Consider the following 11131-nt stretch of genomic DNA (forward strand, 5'->3'; position numbering starts at 1 on the left):
GCACAGGGAAAGATTCTCTGTGACTCACCAAAGCAGCATGCGTGGGTGTATGTATTCCATGGGCAATGACATTCTTTGAATGAGCCCTTAAAAAACAGGTATGTTTTTTCCCCAACTGTTAAATAAAATAAGTAAAATAAAAGCATCTGTGATGTACCTCACAGACTAGTTATAACGATTGCTAATGTGTACAGTAATCCCCCCTTCTCCTTGAGGAATATGTTCAAAGACCCTCAGTGGATGTCAGAAACGAAGGACAGTACGGGACCCTACACACTCTATACGCAACAGTAGGTCAGATCACTGAGGGCGTTATTAAGTGACTAAGGGGTGGGTAGTGCATACAGTGTGGAAACGCTGGCCAGAGGGATGATTGATGTCTCACGTGGAGTGGGATAGCTTGAGATTTCATCATGCTATTCAGAACAGTGCTCGGTTTACAACCGATGAATTGTTTATCCATGTAAGTTTCCATGTAATTTTTGCAGACCTTGATTAACCACTGGTAACTGAAACCTCAAAAGGGAAACTCTGGATTGCAGGGGTGGCACTGTAGACCCTGTATATAGAAATAATTAAGCTTCTATTCCACCCATGGTTTTCCATGCAGCTTTTACGTTTAAATTTACATTTTATATACTTGAGTAAAATGAATTAAAATTAGAAAAAACAAAGTTTAGTCACAAAAGTTTATTATTGTAATAATGATTTATCAATACTGATTTTAGCCTTTTATACTATATATTGTGATCAAATAATTTTCAAATGGAAAAATGTAATCCTCTTATGAGCTGTCAGTAAAATAAATATCTTAGTAGCTGATTCATTCCAGAGTAATTACCTATTTCTCAACTTTTCTCTGCTCCTTTCTTTCTCTCCCTCCCAATTTCTTTCTCTCACTCTGTCTCCCCTTTGACATTCTCTCCTACATTAAGAATCATCACTTTGTTTTCACTGTTCTCATTCAAAAATTTTATTTTAGTATCTAGAAGTCTGCCTGATGAAGAGAAAATGTTGATATATGTGCTTTTTGAAGCATATTAAAGAGTATTGCTTATGGAATTTTTAGACCCATTAAGGATATCTATTCAGATACAGGTAAAATTCTAGTTGCCCCTGTTATATATTAAAAACTTTTGTTTTTACAAAAAAGGAACAAACTTTCTTCCTAACATAACAGTTTTTTTTTTCTTTATTAGACACGTTTTCAAACATTGGTCCATGAGGGAAAAGTAATAATATATGAAATCCTTAGTCATGTTAATATTTTCCATTTAGCTATTATTGACAGACACTATTCTAAGTGACTTACAGACACAATATCTTTTATTCCTCAAATGAAGAACAAATATTATCTAAAGAAAATATGAATGCATGCATTTTCAGAAACTACAGCCCAAGGGCTCTCAGACCATAAATTCAGAGCAAGGATTTCCACCCAGAGCTGTCTGCATTAAAATGCACACTTGTTCCCATTCTACGATGCTGAAAGGGTGGGAGCCCTGGCTGTCCCTGCCACCCAGGTGCTACAAATCCTTCATGGGGCTGTTCTACACAACACTTTGGAATGCAAACTCCCTTGAGCAAGCACTTGTTTAGCATAGTTTCGCCAGTGGCCTGTCTGTCTAAGGTAGTCAGTGAATATTAAAATAGTCCTAACAATAAAATAACACTCAGTCAACCATGTAGCCTTCTTCTGAGGGGGAGAATAGTTCACTCTCCTTGAGGGCCTAAGAAGGATCAGTTTACAGGTTCCAGCATGGGGTGGGACCCTTCCTCCTTCCCCTGTCTTGGCACTGGCACTTGGTCTGGTGAGCACCACTAGCCCACAGTGGGTCAGAAAACGTCCCAGAACTCCTCTCTCCCCCACCCAAAACACATTCAGCCCTTGCACTGACCTGGCTTCTGATTGGAGGCTGGTTGCTTCGGATAATAACCTCCAGGACCCCACTGTTGGTTACAGCCTGTTTGTAATATTCTTACTGCAACTCAAGACACCTGCGGCAGGGTGTGAGCAAAAGTAAAAGACCAGCATTTTCACATCCCCAGGTACCAGAAACACAGAAGACTGACACTCGCCACCTAGGTGGGGTCAGGGCTGGTGTCTGCCCATGTTGCCAACTGGATGGGCTGCTTGCCACAATGAGGGATCTTCTTCAATACATCGCTTGCTTCTTTGCCTTTTTCTCTACTGGGTTTTTGATTGTGGCCACCTGGACTGACTGTTGGATGGTGAATGCTGATGACTCTCTGGAGGTAAGAAGATAGCAACTTCTTTTCATGACCCAGGCCAGCCCAAATTCTCGCTAAGTCCACCTGCCATATACAACATTCAGTATCTTTACTAAGGCTAATGATAGCAAAAATAGGCAACATGGACTGACTATTTGTTGAGTCTTTACATTGTCAGCTCATTTAATCCTCATAGTTAATTTATGAGGTAGATCTTGTTATCCCATTAAACAGATGAAGTTACTAAATAGTTCCTCTTTTTTTTTTAATAAGGATAAATTTGCAGAAGGGTCATTAAATGATCTCTGCTACTGAGACCTCCAGAAATTCACATCTTCCATTGCTGCATATATCAAATTGAATAACATTTCGTTACCACCCTTTTTTCTAAGATAAATTTGTTACTCTTGATGACAGCATTAAGAATAGTGTGATAGACTTTTTTAAGGAGTATTAATAATCTAAAACATTGGGGAAGAAAATGCAAGGCATGCAAAACCTACCCAATTAACATGCAATAGGAAAAAAAACATTATCTTAATGATTTCCAAGTAAAAGAAAATATTTTGAGGGAGAAAAGGTCTTTCCAGTGCATCTCAATGTACAGGGGACAGGCATGGACTTAAATCCTCCCTTAAAATGAGTTGCTCTGGGGAACTGACTACTATGCAAAAGATAAGTGAGTGGGTTCACGTTTGAGGATTTTATTTTTCTTATTGGAGAAGCTCAGAAAGAAGACATTTTGAAGTTCAAAAGCATTATCTGAGGCCACAGGAATCTGAGAGGGGCAGAACTGAGTAAAAACCACATCTTCAGAATTAGCTGTTGTTCGTTAATGAGGCTCAGGAAAATACAGGTAAGAAAAAGAAACAATATTTCAAGAGCTCAGAAAAAGGAGTATATAGCAAAACAATTTGCTTTTTACTGTGCATCCTGAAGGGAACAATTTACCCTAGCAAATGCTATAATGTCACCTCTGTAAAGTTTAGCAAAGATACTTGAGTGAGTTTATATATTTTTCTTCTAATTTTCTTTATTAAGCTCTCAAATTGGAGTTCCAAATGGAAAGTCATAATCATTCTATTTTGCTGTGCATTATTTTTACCACTCACTTTTTCTTGCTTTTAATTTTTCCTCTGACTTCAGCGTGGCATTTCAAAACGAGTGGAGTTATGAATACCTCTTTAATGCTAGAAAATTACATTTCCAAAAATTGTGATAGAATTGAACTACTGTAAAGGGTGTCTACTATAAGTGAGCCCAGTGATGCATTTTATCTGGCCACGAATATATGCAGAGAATGAAATAAATGCCCTTTGAACAGTGCTCAGGGAAAAGTACAGATAAAATGTTCTGCTGTCATTAGTTTGCCATTATCTAGACGGCCAGTGGTAGCCGATGAATAAGAAATATGGTGAACTTGAGCATAATTATAATTATGTTTTTTAAAATGCAAAAAAATGTAAAATCCCATTTAGGGGCATTGTTAAAATATTTTCTAAAACAATTTAAAAGTCTTTCTGCTTAAGCTGACATAACTGCTAACTTCATTTGATAAGAAATAGTTTTAGAAAGGGTCAAACCTTGCTGAGAGAGAGATTGAGAGTCCTGGAATTTAAAGTGTCTTCTCTCATTTTAGTACAACCAACCAATTTGCCATCTGTCCCATGAAATAATACTTCTAGTTAAAATGAATGGAAGGAGCAGTCCAGGTTACACACCTCAAGTAAACCCTTGCTAACCTTGAAAAATAGTTAATATTTCTTAGCTTCCTTCTTATTTCCCATACTTAAAATGTATTGCTATAATATTCCCAAGATGCCTTCACATTTAAAGGAAGAGGCCAGGCGTCTTGGCTTACACCTGTAATCCCAATACTTTAGGAGGCCGAGCCAGGCAGATCACAAGGTCAAGAGATTGAGACCATCCTGGCCAACATAGTGAAACCCCATCTATAACAAAAATACAAAAATTAGTTGGGCATGGTGGCATGCGCCTGTAGTCCCAACTACTCAGGAGGCTGAGGCAGGAGAATCACTTGAACTAGGGAGGAAGAGGTTGCAATGAGCCGAGATTATGCCACTGCACTCCAGCCTGGCGACAGAGCGAGACTCCATCTAAAAAACAAAGAAGAACAAGAAGAAGAACCCTGTAACAAATCCGGCCTCCTCTTTCAACTATCTCTTTTGTTGTCAATATTTTTAAAGAGACAAAAATCTCTTATAATAATTGCTACTTCAACAGGCCAGGATAGAAAGTTATATTATCCACAAATTTGAAGGTTCTGATACTAGCTCAATTGATCTTCTCTTTTCTTGCCCCCATCCTCATTTATATATCACCTTTGGTCCATATAACAACTCACTTTATGTTTTTATTTTTATTTTTTGTTATAGATGGGGTCTCACACTGTCACCCAGGCTAGAGTGTACTGGTGCGATCATATCTCACTGCAGATTCAAGCTTCTAGGCTCAAGTGATGCTCCCACCTCAGCCTCCCTAGTAGCTAGGACTACAGGTGCATGCCGCTACAACTGGCTAATTTTAAAATTTTTTTGTAAGAACAAGGACTTTCTTTGTTCTTTAGGCTGGCCTCCAACTCCAGGTCTCAAGTGATCCTCTTGCCTCAGCCTCCTAAAGTACTGGGATTATAGGAGTGAACCACCACAACAGCTCACTTTAATCAATTGTTGGACAAAAGTCAATGAAACAAGTGTTTTGTTTTGTTTTGATTTTTTGAGAAAAGAAAGGAATACCAATAGACTAAATAAGAAGGAGTATTATACTTTTCTAGTTTTTTTGTTTGTTGTTTGTTTAGTATTTTTGGATGATGTTGGCAAAGAGTTTTGTGGTTCAATTCAATATAAAATATATGCAATTATAAATATAAAAGGAATGATGCTACTCCTACTAGAAGAGACAAAGATAAAGCAAAAATGGCTTCTGCCTTTCGGGAGTGCACATTTAATGAGGGGAAAACAAAGATACACATGAAACTACAATAAGAAGCATAAATAAATTCATATTTTAAGAAAGAAATAAGCGAAGCATCATTGGGGAAGAAAATATACAATGATCACTTCCTATCAGGAACATTGAAGCAGGTCTCATGAGAGAAAAGGCATTTGAGCAAAGCCTTGAAACAATGTAAAGCATTTCAAATTGTAGAAATGGCAGCAGGGGCCTTTCAGATAAGGGGACAAAGTGGCAAAAGTGCAAAGTGAGGAAAAGCTCAGGGCTTGTTAGAGGAGCAAAGTGAGTAACACAAAGCAGGAGGCAGAAAAAGCTCAGATATTCTTTTTGCCTACCACACTCTACCTATCTCGAATGAAGTTCTTTGTATTGGGTAAAAATGTTAGGAAAGAAAATAGCACACAGAATTGCGATGGGCACAACCCTTAATCAGTGACTAGAGGCCCTCAGCTGCCATCCTGCGCCTGTCATTATTGATTCGTTTGTGTCTCTGAGAAGACTGATGGGGAGAAGAGAATTTGGGTTTTGAGATTTTTCAAGCATGTGTTTGCATCTTAAGCCTTATTAACTGTCTTCTATTAAGCAAGTCATTTCTTGTCTTTGGCTCAGTTTTTTCAATTATATAGTTGAACTCAGTTGTTTCTAAGGTCCTTTTCAGTCTTTTTTCTTTTTTTTTTAACATCAGGTCTCCATGACTGTCTGAAACTCCAGAGAGTTGGACACTCATAATGGACTGGTGGTGTCTGGTGCTTCCCCAGGCATTTCCATTGGGAATCTAGTGGGAGTGTCCTCCATTGTTCTGTAACTTCATACACTCTCCCTTCCTTCATTCCAGCTTTTTTCTCTTTCTCCTTCATTTCCTTGTTCCTCTCTTCTTCTTCTTCTTCTTTCTCCTTCTCCTTCTCCTCCTTCTCCTCCTTCTTCTCCTTCTTCTCCTTCTTCTTTTTCTTCTTCTTCTTCTTCTTTCTTCTTCTTCTTCTTTCTTCTTATTTCCCCGCTCTCTTTTCCTCCCTTTTCTTACCTCCTTCTCTTTTGCTCCCTTTTCTTACCTCCTTCTCTTTTGCTCCCTTTTCTTACCTCCTTCTCTTTTCCTCCTATATCCTTCTTTTTCTTTCTTTCCCTTTCTCCTTCATCTCTTTATCCCTGCATTTCTCTCTCTTTTCTTTCTCTGTTTTGTCATTTCACAAATAATCTTGACAACTTCTGTATACTTGGAACCATGGTGGGTACAGGGTTATGAAGTAGGATGAGACCTGGAGCCTCTCTAGGCTGCTCCCAGTGTAGTCAGTAGGACAAATAGGTGAACCGGCAGTTATAGCATGATGTAGCAGATACTGTGATAATGAAAACCGTAAGCGGGTGGCTCACTTGGTCTTGGATAACCAGTGAAAGCTACCCAAAAGAAGAGATATCTAAAGTAGGACTTGAAGAACAGGTGAGTGAAGCAGGAGAAGTAGAGAGTATTCCAAACTCAGGAAATGGCAGGAACTGAAATCAAGGTACAAGAGCACTGCATGTTTGTGGTATTTCATATATTTCATCATAGTAAGAATTTCCAGTTTAGAGAAAAGAATATAGGGTTGGGTCATCAAAAGTTTTGCATAGCATGTAAAATATAGATCTTATACCATCGGCAAGGGTTTGTCGCTGTAAGCAATATGTACATGTATTTTAGAAAGAGTAATCATTCTGGCTGTCTGTGGGGAGAGATTGGAAGGGTAAAATGAGGTGTGGGGAGAACAACCAGGAGACTTTTGTTATAGACCAGAAGGGAAACAATAGCGGTTTGAACTTGAGTGGCAGCAAGCGTGAAGAAATATGAAATATGGGAGACTCTAAAAATGTCAAATTGATGAGAGTTATAATTGACTGCAAGTGGGAAAGTAGGTGATGAGGAGAGAGAGTCAAAGTTGAAATCTGCCTTTCTGATCTGGGGCAATTGGAGGGCTGGTGATGTTATTCACCAAGAGCTTACATGAATGAAAATTAGTAGCTGTATAGAAATCTTCATGGAGCAATGTCCCTGAACCATCCTAGTATTTTTTTCTGCTTAGCTTATTATACAATACTTAGAGGTAGGAACACAATTCTTTACAGTGGAGAAGTTTACAGATTTAACTGTATATCAGAGGGAGCTGAGGTTAAATCCCACCTTACCAGGCAGTGGCTGTACGAATTTAGACAGACTCTTAAGTAGCTGTAAACCGCATTTCCTATTCAGTAATGAGAATATGTAATACACACATCATAAGTTTCTTGTGAGAATTAAATGAGCTTGTGTCTCTAAAGCATTTGCCACAGTAGCAGGCAGATATGAATCAGCCAATAAATATTAGATATATTATTGTCTATTTGCAGTTTATTGGTTTGTTTTTGTTCTGGAGAAGGAGATGACATTTTGCATAATGTTTGCTGAACAGAGAAATAGCAGATTTAAATTCTCTTCCTATTTTTGGTATTGCTTCTCTTGGAGAAATTTTGTTTACTTCTCTAAAACTGTCGTTTGCTTTTTTTTTTTTTTTTTTTAGAGTCTCTTTTCTGTCGCCCAGGCTAGAGTGCAGTGGCATGATCTCGGCTTGCTGCAGCCTCCACCACCTGAGTTCAAGCGATTCTCCTGCCTCAGCCTCCTGAGTAGCCGGGACTACAAGTGCCAGTCACCATGCCTGGCCAATTTTTGTATCTTTAGTAGAGATGGGTTTCACCTTGTTGGCCAGGCTGGTCTCGAACTCCTGACCTCAGGTGATCCGCCTGCCTCGGCCTCCCAAAGTGCTGGGATTACAGGTGTGAGCCACTGCACCCAGCCGCCCATTTTTATATTTACATCTATTTCCTTTTTGTCTGACCAGGGAAATAAGACAGAGAGTAAGTGAAACAGTGAAGGTTATTTATCAAATGCTCACATTTGACAAAGAAAATAAATTATGAGATAATAACATTGTTAATAGGTTAACTACAAGATATGTCATTCTTAATTATTTACACTGAAATAGTTTCCTCACACAGCAGTTACTGATCTCTCCATTATAAAAAGGAAAAAGTGTTTTCACAAGAAGATTTCATTTTCAGTCCATCTTTGTTAATTATTTATTGAGAATCTGCTAGATACTGAGCACTAGTATGATTAAAATTTTATTACTTCAAAACAAAGTTGCTCACATTAATATTTATTTTATCTCTATAATCAGGTTATCTTCTGGGATTTCTATTTGCATTAATAATATTACAATTCTTTTAAACATAAAGTAGATAATAAAATTATTATATCCAGCTTGCCCTTTGATTATATACTTGTTTTAACTTTCCAATTGATTTCAAACTCTTTCAGCAGATGTTTGAGGCAACAAATATTCTCATATTCATCTCATGATTTCCTAAGCACCTAGCACTGATGTACATTAATGTGAACTCATGATGCATTTCCTCACATGAGTTGATAGAGCACCTGGGAACATACTTATCCTACTTGTTGAAAGAATGAATATATTAATAATAAAATATGAGGTGATTATTGAAAATCTCACATTGAACCTCAAGAAGTATGTCTGTAATGAAATGACCACTTTTTTTAAAAAGCAGGATTTTATATCTTGCTGTAATTTAAATATTTTCAGGATATGTGTTTGGCTCATTTTTAAAAATAAAATTGGAATAAAAATCTGAATCTTGGGATATTTAATAAGGTTGATGAAGAGTATATTCTGGGCTAGAGAATGTGGCTTTTTGCTTGGTGCTTTGAAGAGAGAAATAAAAAGAGAGAGAGAAAAAAGAAATTGATAATTTGTAATAATTCATTCAACATAAATTGTGATCCTCATCACTGGGCAATAATCATTGCAAAGTTGTAATGCCATACTTTTAAAAGGAAAACGTTTTAATGTATGTAAACATTTGAAAATGTTAAAATGAAAATATTTAGAAAGTTGAGATACATAACTTAGGTCATATACCTGTGAAGAACACAAAATTTTACTTTTCTACTCAGTTGGCATTACCCCATTTCTTATGATCTATACCTTTAGCCAGTGCTCCACAAATAACCAGAACTAAAACAAATTTTAGCCAATAAAGTCATATTTTTCTTCCATATCTTATAAATACAGGATATAAAGTAAAAAGAAAAGGCAACATTGATTATGATTATTTTAGTCTTGCTCCCTCATCTTTATTAAGGCCTGTAGTGACTCCATTTAGGCCCTGGGATAGTAAAAAATATAAAATAAAATGTAAAAGTAAAATGTTCAGAATCTTAGTTGAAAAATTCAAATGCATTTTATGTTGAAATTGAAAATATTTCCAGTTTTAGTGGTCAAACGTTATTTACTACAATATTATTAAAACTTCTGCATCTTAATAAATATATCTAAGTAAGTACTAAGTAGATATCTTAAGTAGGAAAGTTACATCTTCAATGTTAAAATATATTAGCACATGGATGGTAAAGTGGTGTGAAAATTATAAATTCTTATAGTTTGTATATGTAAGGTGGTTTTTTAAAATTATATATCTTAACAGCTTATTTTACTTTTAGTTGTCTGTATATTTATAATCTTAATGAATATTGACAAAGAAAAATCTTGCTTGATAGTGGATAACAACAATAAACATTTACAAAATCTAGTCTGTATATTTACTGTCTCTCTCCGTAGATAGATAGATGATAGATAGATAGATAGATAGATAGATAGATAGATAGATAGATAGATAGATACACACACAGACATGATTTCCTATGTTACTAGAGAAGAGATAAATGCTGAACATTGTTCAATGTCTCTAATTCTCAAGTATTTCTGAGTGTTTCTAATTCTCAAAAGATATATAAAAAGACAAGGCAGGCAAAATTGTTGCTGCTTATATTTCAATACTGATAAGAAAAGAGAAACTGGGAAAGACTAGGATAGAGAAGTCTTAATGGGAAACTGCTACAGAGTCCAGAATAAGAAATCCCAGGATTAAGGAACTAATTTATGCCACTGTAACTCAACTGGGAAGAGTCATCATCTCTATGGTTTCCTAACACTTTTAAGTGACATTACTCATTTTTAGTGCTGTAGTAAACACTTTCCAGAGCCAGTAGAGTAAACAAGGTCCAGAATGACACCAAATCAATGTAAGCTCTTCAGTCTAAATCATAATTCTTCAGCTTCTGGATTTAGCTGTTTTTGTTTGTGTAGTCAATAGAAATTGCATGTATTAAGTAGCAAGTGTGCATATAATAACCATTCTCTACTCCAAGCTTCCAATGAGAGTTAATATGAATTGATTGAAAAACTGAGATTTTCTTATCCTCAATAAACATTTATTAAGCACCTATTATGTACCAAGAGTAAGAGACTGTATACTCCTTGAAGCCAGCTGCTATGTTTGTCTTTATCTTCGCTGTATCTCCAGCATTAATATAGTCAGCATGTTGACTAGTAAATAACAGGCATTTAATAAATATAGTTTGAAGAATGACAGATGGCCTATAATTGCACATACAAAAGATAATCAGTATTTTAAATGCTATAATGATACGGACAACTTCCTGTCAGATTTCAGGGTAGAAAATGATAAATGCCAGCTAGAGAAACTTGGGTGGTGGGGAGGCTAATGGAAACACAGAAGTCTTTAAAATGAGGCTTAAATAATAAGTAGAAGTTTGACAGGTTGAGAGCAAGGGGAGTTATTCTCATTAGCATAATTAATATATACCAGGAGGAGAAAACTCCAGTGCCTTAAGGAACCAAGTAGCCAGCATTCATGAGAGAGGCAGGGAATCTGTGGGGAACCTGGTGAGCCCAAGCCCCACCTAAATGGAAGCAGCCACTCCTTTCTTGCTGGTTGTTGCCTCGTGAGACTGGCGAGTTCAGGTACCCAGACAGACCAAGTTTCTAAGGGAATACTGAAATCTGAACTGTTCTGTAAAATCTCTATACTTTATTGG

The 11131-nt window shown here is 36.7% G+C and overlaps 1 protein-coding gene across 1 annotated transcript in view; it reads left to right on the forward strand.

Annotated features, from left to right (window-relative positions):
* The first annotated feature begins 1690 nt into the window (after positions 1-1690).
* Positions 1691-11131, forward strand: part of CLDN16 (claudin 16) — a 25749-nt gene continuing 16308 nt past the window's right edge. The window contains exon 1 of the mRNA XM_011961614.1: positions 1691-2256. Coding sequence (XP_011817004.1) covers positions 2143-2256 — 114 coding nt within the window. The 5' untranslated portion in view covers positions 1691-2142. The remainder of the gene's footprint in view (positions 2257-11131) is intronic.

The sequence above is a fragment of the Colobus angolensis genome, unplaced genomic scaffold (assembly GCF_000951035.1).
Source record: "Colobus angolensis palliatus isolate OR3802 unplaced genomic scaffold, Cang.pa_1.0 Scaffold56, whole genome shotgun sequence".
NCBI classification, from domain to species: domain Eukaryota; kingdom Metazoa; phylum Chordata; class Mammalia; order Primates; family Cercopithecidae; genus Colobus; species Colobus angolensis.